The sequence below is a fragment of the Lolium rigidum genome, chromosome 2, assembly GCF_022539505.1.
Source record: "Lolium rigidum isolate FL_2022 chromosome 2, APGP_CSIRO_Lrig_0.1, whole genome shotgun sequence".
Lineage (NCBI taxonomy): Eukaryota > Viridiplantae > Streptophyta > Magnoliopsida > Poales > Poaceae > Lolium > Lolium rigidum.
The window spans coordinates 18,175,281-18,201,119 of NC_061509.1; the positions used below are offsets into that span (position 1 = coordinate 18,175,281).

General features: G+C 47.1%; 2 protein-coding genes and 1 long non-coding RNA gene across 3 annotated transcripts; all 3 read right to left on the bottom strand.

The window, feature by feature from the left end:
- Positions 1-210: 210 nt before the first annotated feature.
- LOC124689285 (BRCT domain-containing protein At4g02110-like) lies at positions 211-4,248 on the bottom strand. Its single transcript, XM_047222840.1, has 3 exons — positions 1,520-4,248; positions 1,095-1,311; positions 211-931 (listed from the first exon to the last, which is right to left on the bottom strand). Exons 1-3 carry the CDS (start codon positions 4,246-4,248, stop codon positions 362-364), a joined length of 3,516 nt encoding a protein of 1,171 aa, XP_047078796.1. The 3' UTR covers positions 211-361.
- Positions 4,249-4,403: 155 nt separating this feature from the next.
- LOC124691365 lies at positions 4,404-5,549 on the bottom strand. The gene is made up of 3 exons (XR_006998926.1): positions 5,464-5,549; positions 4,540-4,606; positions 4,404-4,446 (listed from the first exon to the last, which is right to left on the bottom strand). It is a non-coding gene; the product is annotated as an uncharacterized LOC124691365 (long non-coding RNA).
- A 2,650-nt stretch (positions 5,550-8,199) lies between these two features.
- On the bottom strand, positions 8,200-11,008 carry LOC124686032 (receptor kinase-like protein Xa21). The gene is made up of 2 exons (XM_047220038.1): positions 8,860-11,008; positions 8,200-8,752 (listed from the first exon to the last, which is right to left on the bottom strand). The coding sequence occupies exons 1-2, from the start codon at positions 10,961-10,963 to the stop codon at positions 8,316-8,318; spliced, it is 2,541 nt and encodes an 846-aa protein (XP_047075994.1). The 5' UTR covers positions 10,964-11,008; the 3' UTR covers positions 8,200-8,315.
- Between the last annotated feature and the right edge of the window lie 14,831 nt (positions 11,009-25,839).

Below are 25,839 nucleotides of genomic sequence, written 5' to 3' on the forward strand. Positions count from 1 at the left end.
AACCGGAGAAATAAACGGATTAGTGGGGATTTTCCGGGATACGAAATAATCCCCTTCCATCCCCATAAATACCCTAAAAGTAAACAAGGCCTAAATGATGTCAATCCAAGACATTCTGCATATATATACTCCAAAATGAACGAATGGAAGTTGCAGAAAAACGCTGTGACGTTTCAGAAGTCTTTTACAATAATGTATCACTACACATGGAAGGCAACTGAAACAGATGGGGATGAATAAGAGCAAATATTACAGAAGAAATGCCGAGGCAGCATTTCAGAAAATATCAAAGCTTTACAATGGTGCAATTATTACATCGTTATGTTACAATAAAACAGGGAGTGTACACAGGCGAACTAAATCACCTCCGCCGCTTTGATCCTCTCGATTTGCTTGGGGCCGAAGGTTTCTTCTTGGCTTTGGACACGTCGCACTTGGGGCACAGCCAGTCGTCATCTGGGACACACTCCAGAGGAGGGTCGCAGCAGTCGATGTGCATACCAGCACCGCAGCCAACCGAGCCGTCCTCGCTGCCACAGATCAGCATCACCTCTCCCCGGTCCGTGCTCCCGCAAACTGAGCAGCTCAGGTCATCAGCAGGATCATCGTCCTCGAGTTCTTCCAGATCATCCGTGGCCACCTCTTGTTGGTTTTTCAGCAGTTTGGCAAGGGACTTGTTGGCCAGACGGTTCGTCTTGAAGAGAACGTGTCTGTCAAGGGGGTACCCAGGCTTGCACACGTACTCGACCAGGTAGTCAGCGCTGACACATGGGATGTTGTGACTGATGAATTCTTGAACCCATGCATCTGCACTGGGCATGCTCGCTGAGATAACAGCGAAGTCAACGCCAGAGTTCAAGAACCGGGTATATGGTGGAGAGGTTGCTAAGATGTTGCCATCGCCTGCACGCACCGCACGCTTCACAGTATCCTGGTAAGAAAAGAGCATAGTTTTTAGGATGCGCTAGAGGATAAAGAGCGATGGAGCCACCAAATATAAGTTCTAGATGAGCTTACAATGCAGCATTGCTTTATAAGAAAAACTTAAGAACTAATGATTTTGGCAGGTAAGTTGATTGGCAAACAAGACTTACCAGTGAAGGAGCAATGAGCTGTCCATACACAATTATCTGCATTCCGTAGAAGGCACCATGACCCATCTGTTGCTTTATAACACGCCATTTCCTGGGAGCTTCAAAGCTAATTGTTTCACCCTCATTGAGGCCAGTGCCAGACCATTCAAATGGCCCTTCATCTAACAACTTGCCAGCCTCGTTGCAAGAGGTCAAGTAATCAGGCTTGAGTATCCACCTATTTTGGGACAAAGAGAGAACATTCAGAGTTGTGATATAGCAGACTTTGGCAAGTTAAGTAGGTCAGACATAATTGTAAGTCACATATGTAGAAAACATGTGATAAGCAGTAATTTGCCTTCTTATCTCGCTGAAATAGGTCTATAAATAATCAGTAACAAGTTAGTAAAATTTAAGTTTCTAAGGATTTAGATCAGCATTTGTACCTGCCTGCAGCTGCTGCTGCGAAGAACTTTTCAGTTCTCCTAAGAGGGTCCGGAGCAATAAAATGTGTTGCTTGATATGACCAATGATGTGAATCCCTGCAAACTCGTCCCTTCAGGCGTCTAAGTATTGACCGATAATCTCTTCTCTGCCAACGATGTCCACTTAAAATAAAGCATGTAGGGTCCAATGTGATGAAGGTTCCAGCTCCATTTCCTTCTCTCCCTCCATGCTTGTCCAGCATATCTGTGTTTTTCTTTGTTGATTCCAAATCGAACTTGGAATTCAAACCACGATTTTCACAATCGGATTTAGAACTGAGATTACCAGGGTCTTGCCGGTTCTCTTTGTCATGGTCTGAAGCAGGAGCTTTATTTCTTGCACTTCTCAAAGCAAATTTGGAGTTCAAACCACCTTCTCCACAATCCGATTTAGAACTGAGATTGCCATGGTCTTGTTGGTTCTCTTTGTCATGGTCTGAAGCAAGAGCTTTATTTCTTTCACTACATCTCAACTTAGACTTGTGCATTCCTTCTAATTTTTCTACGGTGAGAGTGTCTTTGCAAGAAGATACAGATACATCTCTCATAGCATCATTATTGTCCTTCCGGGAGTCCTGGTCGGCAGTTACTTCATCAATATTGCATGTGCTCTCCATTCTCTTTGATGAGAATGCTTTAGCTGCAGATACAAGTGCACTACCAATTTTGTTATGCTTGCTGCCTGATTTGTCTTCCACGGCTTTTATTTTCCTCTTGGCAACCACTTTCCTAGCTCTAGTTTTCGACATGTTCTCAGGAGAAATTGCATCACAACCATCCACACTTGCAGTACTTGAAAGCTTTTTAGGGCAATCTTCTACATTTTCTGAAGGAAACAAATCATCAAACAGTGACTCGGCAGGTACTTTTTCAGCTTCATCAGCTGGTAACTCAGTGGTCATGTTGGTGTCAGATTTTCGAGACTTCTTGGCAACTGTACTTTTCACCCTCGTATTAGGCAATTTCTTGGGTGACTTTCTTTCATGTTCAGCATCAAGTGCACTGCTACAAAACCTCTTAGGACCTGTCTCAATGTTTTCCTGAGAAATCACTTTATTTAACTCCAACTGAGATCCTACCTGTGCAGCATTTACCTCAATGTGTACACTCTGTTGCCTCTTCGCATGGCCACTCCTGACTCCACCAAATGGAACTTTCTTTGAAGAAGTTGTTTTTCGTTCCGTTACACTTGCACTACTGGAGCCCTTTTTAGATGTTGCACTGGCAAGCTGGCAAGGAAGCATTTTTTCAGTCTCTGGTTCAGAAACTACTGCCTTACCATTGTTAACCACTGATCCATCAACCTCCAGGCTATCACTGTGGGGTCTCTTAGCACCAGCATTCCTTGCTCTAGGAGTTGCCTTGGTCTTTGGTACCGTGAGGGTCTCATTTGAGGAACTGAAATGATGGTTAGCAAGAACTGACATCTTGCTTGAGCTGGGAGTGCCAACTGGAACTTTCTTTAGAGAAGTTATTTCTCTTTCCGTTGCACTTGCAATACTGGATCCATCTTTAGGGATTGTACCAGCCTGCTGACAGGGAATTATTTTGTCAGTCTCTGGTTCAGAAACAACTGCCTTGCCATTATTAACCACTGACCCATCAACCTCCATGCTAGCACTGCAGGGTCTCCTGGCACCTGTTTTCCTAGCTCTAGGAGTTGATGTGTTCTTTGGTACCATGAGGGTGTCATTTGAGGAATGAAAATGATGGTTAGCAGGAACTGGCATTGTGCTTGAGCTTGGAGTGCCTGTTGCACCAGTTGCAATATCGCTTGAGCTTGTAGCGCCTGGTGCACCAGTTGCAATGTCTGTTCCAACATCTACCTGGACCTGATTTGGATTGTTCAAATTTCTTACTGCAGCTTCCTCTCTATTGCCACTGGTAACAAATGGAGGTTGAATGGGAGCCCCACTATCAGTATCCGCAGAACTTGCAAACCTACTGAAGTTGGGAGTGGCTTGAAGTTGAGCTGTGATATCATGTGTCTTCTTGACCATATTTTCTTCCATTCTGGTCTGACCTGAAGTGTTAACATATTCATATTCAGCTGCCTGTAACTGATTTGGACTGTTCAGATTTCTTACTGCAGCTTCCTCTCTGTTGTCACTGTTACCAAATGGAATTTGAATGGGAGCAGCACCATCAGTGTTCGCGGAACTTGCTAACCTACTAAAGTTAGGACTGGCTTGAAGTTGAGCTGTGATATCATGTGTCTTCTTGACCATATTTTCTTCCTTTCTGATCTGACCTGAAGTGTTAACATATTCGTATTCAGCTGCATGGACCTGATTTGGATTGTTCAGATTTCTTACTTCAGCTTCCACTCTATTGCCACTCTTAACAGATGCAGTTTGAATGGGAGCACCACTATCAGTGTTAGCGGAACTTGCTAACCTACTAAAGTTAGGAGTGCCTTGAAGTTGAGCTCTGATATCATGTGTCTTCTTGATCATATTTCCTTCCTTCTTGATCTGACTTGGAGTGTTCAGATGCCTATCCACAGCCATATTTTTATCATCATTGGGAATGATAGGTGGACAGATCTGTGCATCGACGCCAGGATTGCCAGAAGTTCTCATGCTATTTTTGGGGTTGGGAGTGCGCTTAACACTAGATCTGCTGTTGAATGGCTTTCTGTCTACATCTTCTACTTCGTCATCCGAATCCTTGACTTGCGCCTCCATCATCTCTAGTTCCCAACTACTGCATGAAATAAATAACCAGAATTGGTTTTTTGTGATATTCAGTAATAGATAGCCCCACTGATTAAATCAGAACATGTATACAACACGAGTTAAAAGGAGAACTCGAAAAAAGCATGCAACTGTACTTTTACTTGCCTCTTGCTGTAATCATCTACTGGAAGAATTTCCCATGACTTTAAGCTGCAACATAAAATAAAGGGCAACAATAGTATTATAATATTTAACACATGAGCCATACAGTTAAGAATATAAGGAAAAGCTGCAGTGCAATACCAATCTTCCAACCACCGGTGATTAGTAAGCTTGATCTTCACCTTTTTAGCAAGGTCGTACTTCTCACCTGGTTCATTTGAAAAACTGAGATATTGCATTCACGGAGCATATAAACTTTCTAGCAGCATGATATAGATGCACAAAGAGAAGGTCCAAAACAAACAATCTATAAGCATGTTGTGATTTATCAAGTTACTAAGGAGCCTTTTTTTCAGAGGCTTCCTAAACGATACAAAGCTTAATGTTTATCCCCAAGATACACAGCGTATGTTCAACCAAATCTCCTAACGTATCAATTGTACACCGCACATTTTTTTCAATAATTTCATCCCCTCTTTTTATTCAACTAAAAGGACCAAAAAAGGAAACCAAACTGGAAAAATGGAAAAATATCAGGAGCGTGCAGGCATCCTATTTTGTACACCACACATGCCAAAGGCTATGTATGATCATGAGATAACTTTTTATACGGCTGACATAAAGACAAGAAGAGCAAAGATTTGCAATGTGATGCCACCTCTGCTTTCAACTACAAAATGACAGTGCACTGAACATTTTTTTGACATCAAAGTTTCTCACTTCAAAATTACATCTACCCACCCTCTAGCCTATAAGGTGGACCAAAGTGGGCTCAAATTATTTTACTAAATTGGCTAGCAAGGGTCCTCAGCTCTTGGATGTATATCATATCGAGTTGTATGCACCAAATAGTACACCTAAAATCCTAATCTGATGACAACTTGAGGAACAACTGTCATCCTGATTGACACCAAGTTACGAATTTGGTATAAGATTCTTACTGGTCCATTGAGTTAACTCATACCAATGAAACTAGAAGATCCGTTGCGGGAAAAGCAGCAAAACAAATAGTATAAACCATATATACATATCAATGGCAGTGAACAGCGGCTAAAAGCAACAGACCTTCAAATTTATAGCAAACGAGATGAGTGACTACGCCTCCTACCAAAGGCTTGGAGAAGTGCGCGCCCATCAGAGCAACCATTTTCTGCATTGACAATGAAAAAGGGAACACAGTACACTGCAAGTCAATATATATATAACTAGTGAACCAGAAAAAAACGAAGAACTCAACTACATTTCTACACTACATCTCAAGCACCGACAACAAAGAATATGGTGCTCAGGCATCAGCATAAAGACAAGTGAACAAATTATCATCGAGACTACATATATGAAACCACCATCTGATAGGTACACAACAAACATGCTTATCCGCTACAGAGAAGTAAAGCCAGAGGTTTGTATATTATGGTCAAATGAATTCAATACTAGCAAAATTTTCACTATGCAAAGCAATCAATCAATTTCTTGAGTGCTACAGAGATTTTACCATTATATCTTCACGGTCATTCCTTTGATACCCCGTCAGACAGATCCGGAGTTCGTCACTGCCCGGTATTCCCTTCAAATCCCTCGTTGGCCAATAAATAACCTGTCGATAGAAAATGCCGGTTGATGAAACTAAACGAGTGGCAGAAGCAGAACTGCGGCCATAGAAGCGTATTACACATCAGGAGCAGCAACATCTGAGAAAGATTGCGGCAGTATGGTACACAAATCTGAGAATTGGAGAAGTGCAGAAGCAGTTAGCAGTGGGAAGGAACAGACCCTGTCGGCATCGGCGAGAACGGCCCGGTCCAAGCTGTCGTCGACCCACAGCTCGCTGACGACCTTGTGGCCCTGCGCCCGCGCCGCCACGCACACGGGGTCATCCTGCACACACGCAGAGAGAGAGACAGATCGGTTCCAGATCCCGCGAGAAGAAAGGCGAGCAAGACATGGGCAGGAGGACTCACGTAGACGCGGCCGCAGGCGACGACGTGGGTGCAGGCGCCGCCGAGCCGGCCGGCGTCGGCGCCGCCGCGCCGGACCATCTCCGCCCGGTACTGCAGGGACGAGCAGGGGTTAGCGCGTGTGCAGGAAGGGCGGGCGTGGGCTCGCGAGGGGGGAGGAGGGGGAGGGGAGGGGGGCACCTGGGACTCGGAGACGCTGTCGAAGCCGAGGAGGACGAAGCGGACGCCGGCGAAGAGGTTGCGGTCGTCGTCGTCCGGCGAAGACATGGCGGGTGGACTGAGGGAGGGACCTGGGGGCGGTCTGGAATCTGGATAGGAGGGGCTAGGGTTTGGATTTGGGGAATTTTGTGCGTGTTGGCGGTGGGGAATGGGGATCTTGCAGGGGAAGGAAGGAAGGAAGGTTTGGAGGAGAGAGAGGGAAATGGGGGGTTTCGGTTTTGGCCTTTTGGAGGGAAATGAAACGAATATCTATAGGGGGGCAACCCCAAAGTTCAAAACACAAAATAGGGGCGAGGCTATATGGCACATGGCAGTCACCAGCCACGTCCATTCACGTGATCAACACCTTGCACCACACGTGGCTTCCCTCTGAAGTCTTGAACAGTCTAGGGGGGCAGCCCACCGAGCAACAACCCAAGAAAAAGAAATCCTTCTTGGTCCTTTAACCCGCCATTTTTACGGTCCTTGGTTCCGAGTGGTGGCGGCGCTGTAGAGTTTGCCGGAGAAGAAGACGCTCCAACTCGCCAAGCTTGAAAAAATGTCACAACAGCCGCATTTTTAAGTCTCGGCACGTGTCTTTGGGCTTCTGGAGGCAATTTATTTTGATGAAAATTTGATGAAGATTTTCGTAGAAATTTGGCTGGTCGAGACTTGATAAAAATCTTAGATTCGCCACTGAACAACCGTGATGTGATATGCTTGCCGACATGTGAAATGAGCAATTATTTTCCACACAATTCTAGCTTGTTAGTTTTATACCCGTCTCTCTTTCCTTTTTTCTTTTGTTTTAACGTCTGGAACTAGAAACTTCCGCTTCCATTTCTTTTATTTAAAACTTTTAAGAATTTTCTTAATTTGGAATTCTGAAATTCTGTAATATTTCAAAATTTCAAAATTTTCAGTCATTCTTCTATAAAGATTCCAAACCTCAAAATTTGAAGTTCACAATTCCGAAAAATTAAAAATTGCACACTTTCAAGCAAATCCAACTTTCGCATTAGAGAGAAAGGTTGAGAGAGATGATAGTCACATAGTTGGGCCTCATAGACGGTTGTCTAATCTACATGTTGCTGCCAAGTAAAAAATGAGTAATATACAACAACCACAGTCAAGACTCGGAGAAGTGGTATGATGCCTACCAGCCACTTCTTCGGATTTTCCTGTATGCCCCGAGTAACTCATAAAGTCAGTGGACCATCAGTTAATATGCCAAATGGTCTCGTTAGCTAGGATAGGATGTGCAATACACCACTTATCCACTTTTAAGATCCAAATGCTGCATTTTCATACTTATATGATCACGTTAACATATTTCGAGTATTTTTAAGATCCTGATACATTTTACTCGACTAAGTACTACTACATACATTTATTTTCCAAACAGGCTAACATCCTTTCCATTAATTTCTTACCGGAACTAACAAGTTCTTACAAACAAAAGGGGGCAGGAAAGGAAAGGTAGTGTGTCAGGGTCTCAGGGGCGTTAAGAGAAAACCCGCTGCGAGTGTTCGATCTTGAACACCCCTTACAGGGCAAAAACCTGCTAACGCTACTCCCCTCTAATAGTTCATATTACAAGCCACAACACCTTTTGACATCCCCATGCCGCCAAAGTTCAGGAAACAACATAAACTCCAAACTAGAAGAACTAAAGAAACAACATGTTCAGCCATCCGTGATCAGCAGGATTCTTACGGCCGGAGTCGAAGTGGAAGAAGCAGCAATACATGGCACTGCACATTACAATATCAATGTTGTTGCTGCACGCTTCTTTGAGTTGCTACCATGAAAGCAAGAGTATTCCTTCTTGATGTTCTTCAGCCTCCTCACCACGTCGTCAATGCTCGGCCTCTGGTCTGGAGAACCGCTGGAACACTCCAAACCCATCTCAAATGTCGACACGAGAAAGTTGCCATTGTGGGCAATGGAGGATGACGACGGCGAAGTAGTAATTGTTTGGTGATGAAAGACTTGGCTCATTTCTTCACCCTGATGTAGCTTCTCATCTAAAACATCAGTTAGCTTTGCTGGAAATGCTTGCAAAATGTACTGCCTAAGGCTGGATTCCCCGATGAACATAGGATCTGTGGGCCTCTTCCCTGTGAAGACTTCAAGCAGCATGATCCCAAAGCTGAACACGTCACTCTTTCGCGACGCCCTTCCCATGAATGCAAGCTCTAATCAAGAAAAAAGAAGCCAAGAGAGTTAACTAGTTGAACAAATACTCCAATATTTTATGGTTTGACAAATGAAGTGCTCAAGCGTTATCATGGAAAATATGTACCTGGGGCCATGTACCCAATTGTCCCGGGCATACTTGCTGAAACCATGGAGTTCTCATGGCCAAGAAGCAACTTTGCAATGCCAAAGTCAGCAACATGGGCCGTCATGTCCTCATCAAAAAGCACATTGCTAGGCTTCAGGTCGCAGTGTAGGACAACTTGACAGTGGTGATGGTGCAGATAATCCATTGCCTCTGACACTCCAAGCATAATGTCCAATCTCTGGATGAATCCTAGCGGTTCCCTATTTTCAGTGTGCAAGCGTGCCTCCAAGCTACCATTGGGCATGTACTGAAGCAGCAATGCCCTGAAATCCAGGTTGGAACAGGTATTCAATATCTGTATCAGGTTGCGATGCCGAGCCATCCGCAGCACTTGACATTCAGCGTCAAAGCTCCTCATGGCCTGCTCGACTTGCATATTGAGCACCTTTATCGCAACCACCAAACCATCATCTAGCTGGCCCTTGAAAACTTTTCCAAAACTTCCAGCTCCAAGTAGTTTGTCCTCGTTGAAATTTTCAGTGGCACGAGCAATCTCGTGGTATGATACTAACCTATGGCTGATCAGACCAGTCATGCTAGTAGAAGCCGTAACATATGGCTGCTTCTTATTTTTCTTCTTGATCATTAGGTACAAGAAAGCTACAAACCCACCAGTTCCAATGAAGACAGCTGGGAGTATAAACTTGAGGATGTGTCGACGAGAAGTCGGTTGAGACTTGTCTATACATGGTGACAGTCCTAAACGAGGAGCACCACATAGCCCAACATTCCCAACCAAAGATTGCAAGGTGATGTTTGCAAAAACACCTCCATTTGGTATTTGCCCTTCTAACCTATTAAAGGAGAGGTTCAGATAAGAAATGTAGGTGAAGTTGGCGAGGAAGTTTGGTATCGTTCCAGATAGATTGTTCGACGATAGGTCCAATGCTACCAAGCTGGTTAAGCGTCCGAAAGAATCCGGGACTAAATCCTGGAATGAGTTGTGCGAAAGATTTAGGTAACTTAATGGGATCGCAATTTGTCCAAATAAATTTGGGAGGCTACCAGACAAGAGGTTACTAGAAAGATCTATTTGGTCCATACTTTGCATATGACCGAGATCAGAAGGCAATGTACCGGTTAGGGAGTTATGGGACATATCTAATTGGATAAGGTTACTACTAGAAAACATGGTTGGTGGTATGGTCGAAGATAGATGGTTATAAGATAATACAATGTACTCTAACTTGGTGAGGTTGCTCATGCCATCTGGTATGGAGCCAGATAATCTATTGTATGGAAGCTCTAACCCTATAATACTCTCTAGCATACCAAATTGTTCAGGGATTGGGCCGATGATGCTATTTCCAGATAGAACAAGTGCCTGGGGATTCTCCAACTTAGAGATGGATTCTGGTATTTCTTTGGTTAGATGGTTGTTGGAAATGCTTATCAGAAGAAGACCACTAAGATTTGATATTGTTGTTGGAAGCCCACCAACCAAATTGTTGTTATTTGCTTCAAATTCTAGTAGGTTAGTTGAGAGGTTACCAAAGTAGCTGGGGATGCTCCCAGAGAATGAATTATTTGATATGCCAAGGACTTGGAGTTGCCGACATTTACAAAGGCTGGCCAAGAAACTAAGATCCCCATGAAGATGATTATCTCGAATATCAAGGTATGTAAGAAGTCTATTATTTCCAAGTGTCGATGGTACTAGTCCAGCCAGCTGATTCGATAGTAACATTACATAAGACAATTTTGATAAATTTCCAAGAAAACCAGGAAAGGGACCTGTTAGTTGATTTTCTGCAAGGTGCAGATATGTGAGTTGCATCAGTTTTCCCAATTCCTCCGGAATCTCCCCGCTTAGGTTGGAAAATGAAATATCAAGTGTACTGAGCATGGTAAGATTGCCGAGCACAGCTGGGATCGGGCCAACGAGGTCATTGTCACCTATAGAAATCCATGTGAGTTGTGGTAGTTTAGCCAGCCATGTCGGGACCATGTCCACAAATAGATTTTTCGCGATGCTAAGTATCCGAAGATGCTGGCATGCTGCAAGACCCAATGGAATTTGACCCTCGAATTTGTTGTTATATATATCTAGTATTTGCAACATGGGGAGACTAAAGCTAGTATTAGTAGGTATATGACCTGATAGACCGTCGTTGTTCGCGAAACGCATGTCAAGAATCCTAGACTTGTTGAAGATGGTAGCAGGTACTGGACCGGAAAGCTGGTTATATATCAAGTGTAGAACCTGGAGCATGGGCAAGGAGCCAATTCCAGATGGTACTGGCCCAGACAGACTGTTGTTGTGAATATCTATGTGGCTTAGTGAAGGCATGCTGTCGAATGAAAAATTGGGTATCAGGCCGCTTATGTAGTTTCTTTGTAGAGAGAGGTACCTAAGGCTACGCATGTTTCTCAACTCATTGGGGATCTTCCCAGAGAGCTGGTTGTAATTAAGGACCAAAGATTGGAGCATTGTGAGGTTTCCTACAGTAGAAGGGATTGTGTTTGTTAGATTATTGTGGCCAAGATCAAGATATCTAAGACGAACTAATCTTCCAAGATCAGCTGGGATGGAGCCGGCAAGGGCTGTGTTGGTGAGGTCGAGGGCATGGAGGAAAGAAAGGTTACCGAGGTGAGGGCTGAGCTCTCCTTGGAGGGAAATGTTTGGCAGCTCCAAAGCGGTGACGCGGCGGCGGTGACGGCGGCCGCATGTCACGCCGATCCAGCGGCAAAATGACACATCACTTGTCCAGTTATTCCTCAGGATGGACAAAGGATCGGATAGCTGGGATCGGAAAGCCAGCAGCGCTGCAAGGTCGGTGTCGTTGCTTGGAGGAGGAGATGAAACAGCCATCAACGGGATCAGCAGCAAGCTGGTGACCATTAGTATGACCGGAATGTATGAAGGGGCCATGTCAGTCGACACTAGCATCTGTGTGTGTGTTGGCCCAGAACAAGCACAGCCGGTCTATTTGTACCATGCATGCAAGCGCTAGGAGCTGGGGACAACACTAGGTGCTCACTGCCATTGCACCTCACACACTTGGAAAATTGTTGCTATTTTCTTGCGGTGAAGTACATCAGTCACTTATTTTCTGGATACCAAGGATTGGCTGAGAGTGTCTGGTCCGGCGTTTGACAGTGCCATCGTTCGTCCAAAGTGGGAGGAGACGAAAACTTTGACTTGTGAATTTGCGGTTCTTTGCCACAATTTTCAAGTAATGCTGACCCATTGTCCCGCACTCGTCTTCCAGTGGCTGGATTATCATAGACGAAAACTTTGACTAGTGAAATTGCGGCCCCACCGCCCCAAGCATCGAGCAATCTGCAACCAGTCATAGGTTACCCCTTCTTCTACGGGCAGATAAATATCTGCGGCGGTAGATACATTTCTGCAAATAAGTCAATAAGCCATGTAAGTTTTCGTCTTTAGCCATTGTTGGTTTTTTTATAGAAGGTACAAAAACACACATGATTCCTGTTAAATGAGGTAATTACTATCACCAACAGCAAGTTCGTGGGTAAAAACTGGAAGTAAAACTTTTCTTTCCTTGAAGTTACTACTAAAGTGTAAGAAATATGACCATTAGATGAAGCAGCTCGGCGAGGCGTGTGGGCAGCATCAACGCGCTCGTGGAGTTCGAGCCCGATCTCTGCATCAATCCGTGTCAGAAGCCGCCTCCTCGCGGACGCATGAGGGCATGCGAGCTGGACGTCGTCGAAAGGCCTTCGGCCGAACTTCATTAAGAGAGAAAATGGGAGTTTTGTACAAAAAAGCCAACTAAATGGCTAATATCGGCTGAGGTAGCCGACAGGAAAGAAAAACAACAAAAAGACCTCCACTGTCTCTACTGCAACTCACACAAAAACCGAATACCCTTCCTGGCAATCAACCGCCCTAGCGGTCGCTCTGGCGCGGCAGCGCTCGCGCGCAAGCGCGACCAATTCCATTTTTGGCAAAATACACGCTTTCCAGTTTTGGAAATCCCATTCCATCTTCTCCGCTTCCTCCCCTCCTGAATCCAGATTAAATACCGTAGATCTTCGCTCCCTCGCGGTGGTCGAGAAGACAATTAACCTTCGCTGTCGGCAGGGGGCTGCGAGGTCGATTTGAATTGCTGGGGAAAAGATGGTGGTGAGAGATTGCTGGGAATGGGCGCGCGGCGGCGGAGGCTGGTTGATTCGCCGTAGACAGCCGCGTCCGCGGAGCATGCGGCGGTGGGGATAGGAATCCGGGATGACGGTGGTCGCAGTTTATGCCGCGGTGGCGTGCCGGAGTTGGCTCTCGTCGACGGCGCCGCTCGCGTGTTGGTGCCCTTGGCGGGTCGCTGGAGCTAAGATGGTCGGATCATCGAGCTGTTGCGTCGCCAGCGGTGGGGAACGAGTATAGCGTGGAAGGCGGCCGGGTTGCAGCGCCGCTACGAGCGCCGGCGTGCGTGGGGATCTTCGTGCGGTGGAGAGGACGAGAGTTGGACGAGAGGATTAGATAGGGTTCGGTAGAGTGGGCTATGGGCCTAGCTGGTCTTTTTTCTCCAGTTGGGCCGTACTATAGAGCGACTTTCTCTTTTCTTTCTCCTACATTTTTCTTTATTTTTTTCGAAGAGAAAAATCATTTTTGTCAATTCCATTTTTTCAGTTCCCTTTACTTTTTATCTTTTTAATTTTTTTATGTTACTTTTGTATAAAATTCATGTTATTCTGGACTAACTTTTTCAATTCCCTTTTTCGGGCCAGTGGTTTTCTAGAGGGGAAAATAACGGGTGGGGAAACCACTTGCAACTCAAATAAACTACCACTTGCAACTCAAATAAATATTATCTTTTGCTCAATTACTTTTCGGTTCGATAACTTTTCATATTTACCGTTGATAAATAATGGGCAGAGCGACTTATAAATTGTGAGCTAAAAATGTTTCCACAATATTCTAAATTAAATTAGTTTTTCGGGTCGATAACTTTTCACATTTACCGCTGATAAATAACGGCGGAGGGGTTGATAAATTGTGAGCTAAAATGTTTCTCAAATATTATAAATGAAAGTAACTTTATGGGTTCATAACTCTTGATATTGGCCATTGCTAAATAACAAACACAGGGGTTGATAAATTATGAGCTAAAAATATTCCTAAAAGTATTCTAAATAAAATTAAATCGGATCGATAATTTTTCACATTTACCGCTGATAAATAATGGGCAGAGCGGTTGATAAATTGTGAGCTAAAAATATTCCCATAATTTTTTAAATTAAATTAGTATTTCGGGTTGATAACTCCTCACATTTTCCGTTGATAAATAACGGGCGAAGGGGATGATAAATTTGGGGAGCTAAAAATGTTCCAAAGATATTCTAAATATAATTAACTTTTACGAGTCGATAATTGTTCATATTTACCGTAATAGAGGGGTTGATAAATTGTGAGCAAAAAATGTACCTACAATATTCTAAATAATATAAGCTCTATCGGGTCTATAACTTTTCGCATTAACATTGATAAATATTAGGTGGAGGGGTTGATAAATTGTGAGATAAAAATGTTTCCATAATATTTTAAATTAAATATTTAAATTAGTATTTCGGGTTGATAACTCTTCACATTTACCGTTGATAAATAACGGAACATAACGGTTGATAAATTTGGAAGCTAAAAATATTCCAAAGATATTCGAAATAAAATTAGCTTTTATGGATTGATAACTCTTCATATTTACCGTCAATAAATAACGAACATAGGGGTTGATAAATTATGAGCAAAAAATGACCCAAAATATTCTAAATAATATAAGCTTTTTTTGGGTCCATAACTTTTTCGCATTACCATTGATAAATATCATGTGGAGTGGTTGATAAATTGTGAGCTAAAATATTGTTAAAATATTTTAAATAAAATTAGGAAAGATTCACTCCGACATAACTAATTTCCGTCTAATAATGTATGTTTTACATCCGGTTCATTTGCTACGTTTCTTAGTTTTGAGCAAGTTCATTATTTTACAGTTGCTACACAGTTGAATGCAGTACAATATACGTCCATCTCCTTCCTTGACGCGAAGTAATTGGTGGGCAGCTGGTCAGTTGGGTCGCCGCGCGGCGCATGCGCCCACGAGGTCATTGGTTCGATTGTCACCCGCGGCGCGTCAAACTCCGCGAAATTGGAAAAAACGCGGGCCGTCCGAAATTGGCCGCGCGGGTTGGATGCAGCGGTCGACCGCTAGCTAGGCTCAGCCCACAAAAACAAGGCTTAAAAAGCCATAATGCAACCTGCGGCCCTCCAAGCTTTGATATCTTCTATGATGAGCTCAAACACGCGAACCACGCCATTGGTTTCCTGCTGAAAGATGCGACCATTTCGTTCTTTCCAGAGCCTCCAGTGCATAAGAATGGAGATGGTATCGAACCACCAAGTTTCAGTACTCTGGAATGCCTCACTAGGAATGGGGAAAATGGCCCTGGACCATTCACGGATCTGGTGCCAAACCTGCTGCGAGAAGCGGCAATGCACAAAAAGATGTGTGCAATCCTCATTGGCATCTTGGGAAAGAGAGCATACCGGATCATGAGGCCAACTGTTGAATGTAGATGGGCTGCAGCCCAGTAAGGCAGCCCATGTAGTCTACAATTCCTGAAATCTCAAGGCGCATCACGTTGGCAGCTTGGGACAGCCTTGGGGGACAAAGTTTAGTCCCACATTGCTAGTTGGAAGAGAGTTGGAGTGGTATATAAGGGCTGCTGTTCTAGTCATTCCAAGTGAGTGAGAATAGAAGGAGCCCTCGCGCACTCCTCCTCCTCCGCCCGCCTCACCTCGTCTCGTCTCGTCACGCACGCACGTCGCGTTTCGTGACTCGAGTTCGAGTTCGAGACACACTCAAGGAAGCCTAAATTTTTGCTTGGTGCACCAACTGTGTTGGGTACGTGTCGGCTCGCATGTGCATGCTCGCCGCGTGTCCCTGGCTTCCTACGCGTGGCAACGCGGTCGGGTCGGCTTCCCAGGCTATACCAGGAGAAAGATCAGATCTAGAGAGACATACAGTTCTCAGAACTCTCTAGTCCATCTCTCTCGCGAAGTTCCTTTTGCTGCGCTACTCTCTAGTCTTCCCCATCCCAGCGACTGCGTGCACAGCCATTCGGGAGAGCAGGCCTCCGAAACTCCGTCCGTTGAGATCCTGCACCGGGAGACGGGCGATAAGGTTTTTGGGGAGCGTCTCGGCGCGACTGCTCGCTACTGTTCGTGCTCTTCTTCGACGGATCGGCTGCTTCATCGACGGATCCGACTACACCATGGGCGACATCAACAATACCCATGGTGGTGGTGGTCTGCTTGCTTGGTGCGACCTTCCCGGTCGCGATGTACGTGCTTTTCCTCTCCTACCTTGCACTGCTACTTGTTCCATGTTCAGATCTGATTCATGTGCTTAGTCTGATGTGCGTGGTTAAGTATGCTTGTGCATCTGTAATGTTGCTTTCGGTAATTAATCTCATACGGAAATTGCCTAATAATCCAACAATCCAAAAACCTTATATGCTTAGGCAATTTTCACCGTCTGGTTTTGCTGCTGCGCTTAAACCGAGCCTGTTTACGGGATCTCATTTCAAGAGATGGCAGAATAAGACCCTCTTGTGGCTCACTGCTATGGGCGTGCACCGATTTGCGGAAGGTATTCCCAGAGGTCCGCTTACTCCTGAAGAGGATAAAGCGTTCGGGGATGCCACCGTAATCTTTGTGGGTGCCGTCCTAAGTGTGCTTGGAGACAAGTTGGTTGATGCTTATCTCGCACATACGAAATGGGAAGGAACCGTGGGATGCACTCGGACGCTAAGTTTGGTGCTGCTCGATGCCGGAGGTGAACCGTATGCTATGGAGCAGTTCAATGACTACGAGAATGGTTGAGAACCGATCTATAGTAGAACGAGCTCAAGAGATACGAGATCATGGCAAAGGAACTTGAGCTCCTCAAGTGTGTGCTACCGGACAAGTTTGTCGCGGGATGCATTGTCGCTAAGCTTCCCCCTTCATGGAGGAACTTTGCCACTTCTCTGAAACATCAGATGCATGAGTTCTCCGTTGAGAATATCATGGGCTCTCCGGATGTTGAGGAGAAGGCGAGGGCAAAAGACAAACACACTTTGGAGGAACCGAGGGACGTTCCGCCGCCAATATGGTGCGGAAAAATGCCCACAAGTCCAAGGGAAAGAACAAGGGAGTCTTCCGGACTACCAACTTCAAGAAGAAGGGGAAAACGGAGAAGAAAGATCCTTGCTCGGGTGTGTGGCGAGACCGGCCATTGGGCTAATCGTTGTCCACAACGCAAAGGAAAGAAATGTCAAGGCTGGACGAGAACTCAAATTCCGTAAGCATGGTCATTGGCAACACGAGAGGAAGGAACTACGGGGTATGGTAATATTTTACCTACTTGTTCTTTCGGTGTTTCAGCCCACGAGAATGGTGGGTTGATACCGGTGCCAATGTTCATGTGTGTGTCGACATCTCCATGTTTACCTCTTATCGGGCCCGAGGTTCCTTAGTAATGATGGGGAATGGGTTACATGCTACTGCTCGTGGTGTTGGCACGGTAGATCCGAAGTTTACTTCGGGAAAGATCGTGCAAGCCGAAGAACGTGCTTGCATGTCCCTTCTATCAAGAAGAATCTCGTTAGTGGCTCCCGTCTTATGAAAGATGGGTTTAAGTTGGTGTTTGAGTCCAATAAAGTTGTACTTGTCTAAGTATGGAACTTTTGTTGGAAAGGGATATGAATGTGAGGGAATGTTGCGCTTCTCTCGTAGAAGACTTCGTGATAATGTTGTGAACCATGTAAGCACTAGTGTTAATGAAACTAATGTTTGGCATTCACGACTTTGTCATGTTAATTTTGGTTGTATGACGCGGCTTGCTGATATGAGTTTAATTCCGAAATTCACCTTTGTCAAAGGCTCTAAGTGCCATGCTTGTGTGCAAGCAAAGCAGCCTCGCAAGCCTCACAAGCCTGCGAAGGAAAGAAACTTGGCACCACTAGAGCTTATACATTCAGATCTATGTGAGATGAATGGTGAGTTGACAAGAGGTGGAAAGAAATATTTCATGACTTTGATTGATGATTCCACTAGGTATCGTTATGTGTATCTCCTGAAAACTAAAGATGAGGCTCTTGATTTCTTTAAAATCTATAAGGCTGAAGTTGAGAATCAACTTGAAAGAAAGATAAAAAGAGTTCGGTCCGATCGTGGTGGAGAGTACTTTTCTAATGAGTTCAATTTATTCTGTGCGGAACATGGTATAATCCATGAGAGGACGCCTCCCAATTCCCCACAATCCAATGGGATTGCGGAAAGGAAAAACCGCACTCTAACAGATTTGGTTAACGCCATGTTAGATGTTTCGGGTTTATCCAAGGAATGGTGGGGGGAGGCTATATTGACTTCGTGTCATGTCCTAAACCGTGTTCCAACCAAGAATAAAGAGATTACCCCTTATGAGGAGTGGGAAAAGAAAAGACCAACACTCTCCTACCTACGAACTTGGGGTTGTTTGGCTAAAGTGAATTTGCCAATCACTAAAAAGCGAAAGCTTGGACCAAAAACCGTGGATCGTGTCTTTCTTGGCTATGCTTCCCATAGCATTGCTTATAGATTTCTTGTGGTGAAATCGGGAGTGGACGACATGAATGTTGGCACCATCTTTGAATCAAGAGATGCTACATTCTTTGAGGATATATTTCCTATGAGAGATATGCATGGCATGTCTAGTTGGGAATCTGATCCAATACATGAAACTCCTATGGAGTCTGATGAGGAATCCGATGATGAGAGTTCAGATTCGATGAACATGACAATGAAGCTCCCACAAGGAGTAAGAGACAAAGGACTTGCAAAGTCTTTTGGTAATGACTTCATTGTGTATCTTGTGGATGATACTCCCACTACCATTTCAGAAGCTCTCGCATCTCCAGATGCAGACTACTGGAAGGAAGCGGTTCAAAGCGAGATGGATTCCATCTTAGCTAATGGAACGTGGGAGTTGGTCGAGCGTCCTTATGGGTGCAAACCTGTAGGATGTAAATGGGTATTTAAGAAGAAGCTTCGAGCTGATGGTACTATTGAGAAGTACAAAGCTCGGCTTGTAGCCAAAGGCTATACCCAAAAGGAAGGCGAAGATTTCTTCGATACCTACTCACCTGTGGCGAGGTTGACCACCATTCGTGTACTACTGTCATTGGCTGCCTCACACGATCTTCTCGTTCATCAAATGGACGTTAAGACGGCTTTCCTAAATGGAGAGTTGGACGAGGAAATTTACATGGAACAGCCCGATGGTTCCGTACTAGAAGGTCATGAAAGAAAGGTGTGTAAATTAAAGAAATCTTTGTATGGCCTTAAACAAGCACCCAAACAATGGCATGAGAAGTTTGAAAGAACTTTGACATCTGTGGGCTTTGTTGTCAATGAAGCCGACAAATGTGTGTACTACCGCCATGGTGGGGGTGAGGGAGTTGTCCTATGCCTGTATGTGGATGGCATACTAATTTTTGGGACAAGCCTCAAAGTGATTGAGGAGGTAAAAACCTTCTTATCTCAATGTTTCGAGATGAAAGATCTTGGAGAAGCTGATGTTATATTGAACATCAAGTTATTGAGAGATGGGAATAATGAGATTACACTTGTGCAATCTCATTATGTTGAGAAGGTGTTGAGCAGATTTGGTTATGCTGATTGCAAATCTTCTCTCACACCTTATGATCCTAGTGTCTTGCTTCGAAAGAATGAAAAGGCAACTAAAAATCAATTGAGATACTCTCAAATCATTGGTTCACTCATGTATTTAGCTTGCGCTACGAGGCTCGATATCTCGTTTGCTTGTGTGCAAACTTAGCCGGTTTGTGGCCAACCCGGGAGATGATCATTGGCATGCTCTTGAGAGAGTGATGCGCTATCTAAAGGGAACCATGAATTATGGAATTCATTATACCGGGTATCCAAGAGGATTGGAAGGGTATAGTGATTCCAATTGGATTTCTGATGCTAAAATGAAAGCCACAAGTGGATATGTTTTCACTCTTGGTGGTGGCGCTCGTTTCCTGGAAGTCTTGCAAGCAGACCATCTTAACGAGGTCAACTATGGAAGCAGAACTCACAACATTAGATACAGCTACTGTCGAAGCGGAATGGCTTCGTGAGCTCTTGATGGACTTGCCTATGGTTGAAAAACCAATACCGGCCATCCTCATGAACTGTGATAATCAAATTGTGATTGTCAAAGTGAAAAGTTCTAAGGATAACATGAAAAGTTCCAAACATATCAAGAGGAGATTGAAGTACGTCGAAAAGCCGAAGAACTCCGGAGTGATAGCATTGGATTTTGTCCAAAGTGCTAAAAATCGCGAGATCCTTTCACAAAAGGACTATCAAGAAATATGATAGACCTTGCATCAATGGAGATGGGTTTGAGACCCACTTGAGTTGCCGAGGGGTAACCCAACCTATGTGATCGGTAATTCCGTGAAGTAGGACCCGGGAAAACAAAGCTGGAGTAAGCGAGTTGAGAGAAAATTTAATACTCCCACTCCGCTGCAGATGCAATTCTCTCATAGCTACTGTAAGGCAGGTTGACAATGTCTTAATGTGTTCTAAGCGGCTCTTGATGAGCGAAGACGCTGGCCTATAGGGCGATCTTTTGAAGAACACACCTATATGAGTGACACTACTGGTCATAGTGTGGGAGATTTGGGTGAATCTCTAGTAAGCTCATGAAAGGCCGAGGAGTGTGACTTATAAGCTCCACCCGAGGGGAAGGCTATGGTAGCCTAGTACCGTGCCGGCATTGAGCGAAACTTGCTGCACAAAGAGTGACAATTCAAGGCATAGTCCATTGTTCGGTTGTAGTCAAGCGTAGCACCTTGCCTAAGTGGAAGTTCAACTTAACAGTCTCCACCGAAGTGCGGGTATATTAAACGAGTAAATGGAACTAATGAGTCATCCGATGTGCATATGAGATCCGGTGGGGGATTGTTGAATGTAGATGGGCTGCAGCCCGATAAGGCAGCCCATGTAGTCTACAATTCCCGAAATCTCAAGGCCCATCACGTTGGCGGCTTGGGACAGCCTTGGGGGACAAAGTTTAGTCCCACATTGCTAGTTGGAAGAGAGTTGGAGTGGTATATAAGGGCTGCTGTTCTAGTCATTCCAAGTGAGTGAGAATAGAAGGAGCCCTCGCGCACTCCTCCTCCTCCGCCCCTCCCCGCCTCGCCTCGTCTCGTCACGCACGCACGTCGCGTTTCGTGACTCGAGTTCGAGTTCGAGACACACTCAAGGAAGCCTAAATTTTTGCTTGGTGCACCAACTGTGTTGGGTACGTGTCGGCCTGCATGTGCATGCTCGCCGCGTGTCCCCGGCTTCCTACGCGTGGCAACGCGGTCGGGTCGGCTTCCCGGGCTATACCGGAGACGGATCGGATCTAGAGATACATACGAGTTCTCGGAACTCTCTAGTCCATCTCTCTCGCGAAGTTCCTTTTGCTTGCGCTACTCTCTAGTCTTCCCCATCCCGGCGATCGCGTGCACGGCCATTCGGGAGAGCGAGGCCTCCGAAACTCCGTCCATTGAGATCCTGCACCGGGAGACGGGCGATAAGGTTTTGGGGAGCGTCTCGGCGCGACTGCTCGCATCTTGTTCGTGCTCTTCTTCGACGGATCGGCTGCTTCATCGACGGATCCGACTACACCATGGGCGACATCAACAATGGTGGTGGTGGTGCTGCTGCTGGTGCGACCTTCCCGGTCGCGATGTACGTGCTTTTCCTCTCCTACCTTGCACTGCTACTTGTTCCATGTTCAGATCTGATGCATGTGCTTAGTCTGATGTGCGTGGTTAAGTATGCTTGTGCATCTGTAATGTTGCTTTCGGTAATTAATCTCATACGTAAATTGCCTAATAATCCAACACCAACCTCTTCTCACTAGGTTGTCCGCAGTCAAGCACCGCTTATGAACCACCAGCCACATGAAAAATTTGCACTTCATAGGTGCCTTAGACTTCCAGATTGGTTTGGCGCAGGCAAAACGGGTTCTAGCCATAAAGAACAACTGATATGCAGAGCTGAGCTGATAGAGAGGGTACCATTCTGCGAGCAGAGCCAAACAGCCTCATCAGGTTGCCCAGCAACCAGTACGACATGCTCCACCACATCCCAAAGCTGCAAATATTGGGCAAGCGCTAGCGTGGAGAGACCACCAGAAATGTCCCTGACCCAACGACGGTTGTGGAGGGCCGTCGAGACCGTGATGTCCGAGTTGCGAACAAAGGAGAAGAGAATAGGGACAAGGTCCTGAACCGCTTTAATTACCTCCTGGAAGCCAAGAATCCGACCAAAATCTGGCCGTCGTGCCATCTCCTAGGCGAATGAAACACGCCGCCTTAAAAAGCTCGAGAGCATCTTGATCGTCTGTCGCAGGTATCAACGACCAGGGCCGTGTATCCGCAGCCCATCTAAGCCATGGCCAGCGACAACGCAGCGCCGTGCTAAAGAGCCGAAGATTGAGCACCCCGAGACCTCCATTTTGTGTGGGCTGACATACTCGTGACCAGGGGAGAAGACAATGTCCGCCATTAACCTCCTCTTCGCCTTTCCACAAAAAGCTCCGACAACGCCGATTTATGATATCCAAAGCCCATTGGGAAAGCGGGAGAACGGATAGCAGATGCAAAGGGAAGAGCCATCAAAACCGAGCAAGTAAGAGTAAGTCTGCCACCAGTCATAAGGAAACGAGGTTTCCAGCCTTTGAGCTTACTAGAGTATTAAAGGGAGAATATCCGCCCGACGTAAGCGGCCAGATGAGAGAGGGAGACCAAGAAAATTTATAGGAAATCTTTTCTGGATACAATTGAGGAAAGCAGCCACCCTTTGAGCAGTGTCATTGTCACAACGGATACATGTGATGTGACTCTTCTCCAGGTTTACTTTCAGACCTGAAGTGTCCGCCAAAACCTTGAGGAGCAGCTTGATCAACTCTAGATCGCCAAGGGATGTGCGAAAGAACAGAACTGCATCATCAGCGTAGATCGAGACCCTAGGAATTTACGATGCAGTCCCAGGTCAGTCAAGAGACCATGATTAACTGCCCATTGCACCGCTGCCTGCAAGGTGTCCATCGCTAGGATGAACAAAGTTGGAGATAGTGGATCTCCTTGTCGAACACCCCTGGCCATATGGATTGGGTTACCTCTCTCGCCATTGATCATTATCTTGGTGTAAGCAGAACGCAGCACACTGCAGATTAAGTTACGAAACAGATTTCCGAAACCCCTCCTTAGAGCATCTCCAGTCGCGTCCCCCAAACCGTCCCCCAAACCGCGCCGGATCGAGCGTTTGGGGGACGTGTTTTGTTCGTGCCGCGTTTGGGGGACGTCGCTCCCCAGCCGCGTCCCCCAAACGCCGCCCCCAATCAGAAATTCAAATAGATGCATTCAAAAGAGATCGTTCCCGCCGATTCTTCGCGATCGAGTAGCGGCGATCGATCAAAGTGCTGGGCGCGCGATCATATTACGGACCGGTGGTGCATGCAAATTAGAAGAAGGGGAAGGGGTTGGGCGACGGCGTCGTATCCTCGAGTCGACGCAGGCCCGTCGAGCACGACGACCTCGTCGCGATCCGCCTGTTCCCGTGCATGGTGCGTCCGCTCCGTCGCCGACGCGAGGCCGACGCAGGTGTAGCGATAGAAGACGCGTCGGCCTGCTCTTGCTGCGCTGCCGCCGCCGCCGATGCCGATGCGGCTGCCGGGGCCGCCGCGTCCGCCGCCGCCATTTTGGCTTCGATGTCGTCGAGGATCTGGTCTTTGAAGAAGTTGTGCGCCGCTCGCGTCCGGGGAGACATTCCCTCGTCGACGTTCTCGGCGGGGACATGTCGTCCCTGCGTTTCTTGAGCTCCGGCTTCTCCTCTTGCCTCTTGAGCAGCTCGGCCCACCTTTGGTCGGTCTTTTTGTCGCGGGAGAGAAAGGTCGAGGAGACGTCGGCGAGGCATTTCGTGATCGATGCTGCGTCTTCTCAGACGACGCAGCGTCGGCCAAGGCGGCCTTGGCAGCCTTGTTGCCAGTAGGACGCCCTGTCGAAGTTGCCAGCGGCGCGTCCAGATCAATGGCGTCCTTCCCCTTGGACATCGACAAGCGCGTCAGCCGCCATTTCTCATTCATTTTGAGCTTGCCATAGCAATGCATGAGCACGAAAGACTTGTGACCTTCCGAGTTCCTCGCGTACAAATCCATGGCCCGATCAAACTAACCAAAGGAGGCAGAGTCATTTCATCGAACACAATGTAGGCGCTACGGATTATGGAAGAAACAGTCGTACCCGGTTTGGCGGCGTCGGCGCCGCTCTCGCCTCTGGTCTCTAAGTCGAGATGGTACCCATGGAAGGCGTTCACCGACGCCCTGGATGATGGCCCATCGCGTCGACATTGCCTTTGGCTCCTCTTCATTGACACCTTCACTGTAGTCGCCGTTGATGAGCTTGCGCTCATCGAACTCGGCCTTGATCCTCGCCCGGTACTTCCCGCCTTTTTGGTTGGCGCCGATGATGGAGTCATGGCTCACCGTCGCCCACGACTCGCACGGACAACAATCTTCCCGGAGGCGTCCACTTCGGGCCTCGTGTGCCCGACGGCTTCTTCTTCTTCTTCTTCTTCGTCCTCACGCCGTCCGCGTCTACCTCCACGAGATCATCGTCACCGGCACCCTCGTCGTCCTCTTCCTCGCCGCCCTCTTCGTCCTCATCGTCGTCCTCCTCGTCGTCCTCCACCCCCTCCTCTTCCTCGACGTCCTCCTCCTCAACCCCGTCGTCCTCCTCAGCACCGGCGCCGTCGTATTCGAGCGGACCCCTGCGGCCGGTGAAAGGGTCGCCGTCCGGACCGGGTCCTGGCTCGCGCTGCTCGTACGCCGGGGAGTAGAGGTTGTTGGGGTTGAAGCCGCCGTGCGGCGGCCGCATCCTGGTAGTGCGGCGACAAGTTAGGCGTCACGCACCGGGAGTGGCGGAGGGGCCGTCGTTGTAGAAGGCGGCTTGCGACGGAGAGTTCGGTCCGGAACGTACACCGGCATGGACGTACTCCATGGGCTCGCGTTGGTGGCGGCGATACACCCGGCCATTACGTGCGTGGTCGCGGCGCGCCGCCCGAGCCTTCTTCTCCGGCTCCACCGCCCTCCGTCCTTTCCGCTCCGCCGTCGACGGCTTCCGGCGCGGAGCAATCTTGTCGCCATTGATCGTCGGTCATTCCTTCGGGCTTCTTCTTCGGAGCCGGCGCCTTCCGCGGCTTCGCGAACGGCGCTTTCGCATTGCCCGGCGGCTTCTTGGCCGCTTTCTTCGCCATCTTTTTGGGGGCTGTCGGCGGCGCCATGGAATGGGGAGAGGGTAGCGGCGGCGGGTGGACGGCGGGAGGGAGAAAGAAATCGGCGGGATAGGAGAAAGAAATCGGCGGGATATGTTTTGGGAGGCCTGTGCGCGCCGGTATAGGCGCGATTTGGCGGAGCGGCGGGATTTGGCGGGAGTGTGCGACGATTTTTCCCTGTGCCGCTGACGCGTCGGGCCCGCGTCGGTTGGCCTCGCTTTTCGTTGTGTCCGGCGTCCCCGGAGCGTCCCCTGTGGGACGGGGACGGGCTCGGGGCGCCGGACACCGTATCGGGCCGCGCCGGACAAAAATGGGCTTTGGGAGACGCGGCTGAAACGCTTTTTTTGTCCAACGCGCCCCAAATCGCTTTGGGAGACGCGACTGGAGATGCTCTTAGCACCTCCAGTAAGAACTCCCAGGATAAGGAATCAAAAGCCTTGGATATGTCGATGGACGCCGTCACCGGCGAGGTCCGCACTCACCTCCTCTTGATTATCGCGGGACAAGTGCTGCTCCCTCGACGCCCCTCTGCGCAACGCGGGCCGGGGACTAGGTCTGGCAGTGCGTCGATCCGCGCGGCAGCTGGTGGGGAATATCCGTCGCCATCAAGGCCATCGAGA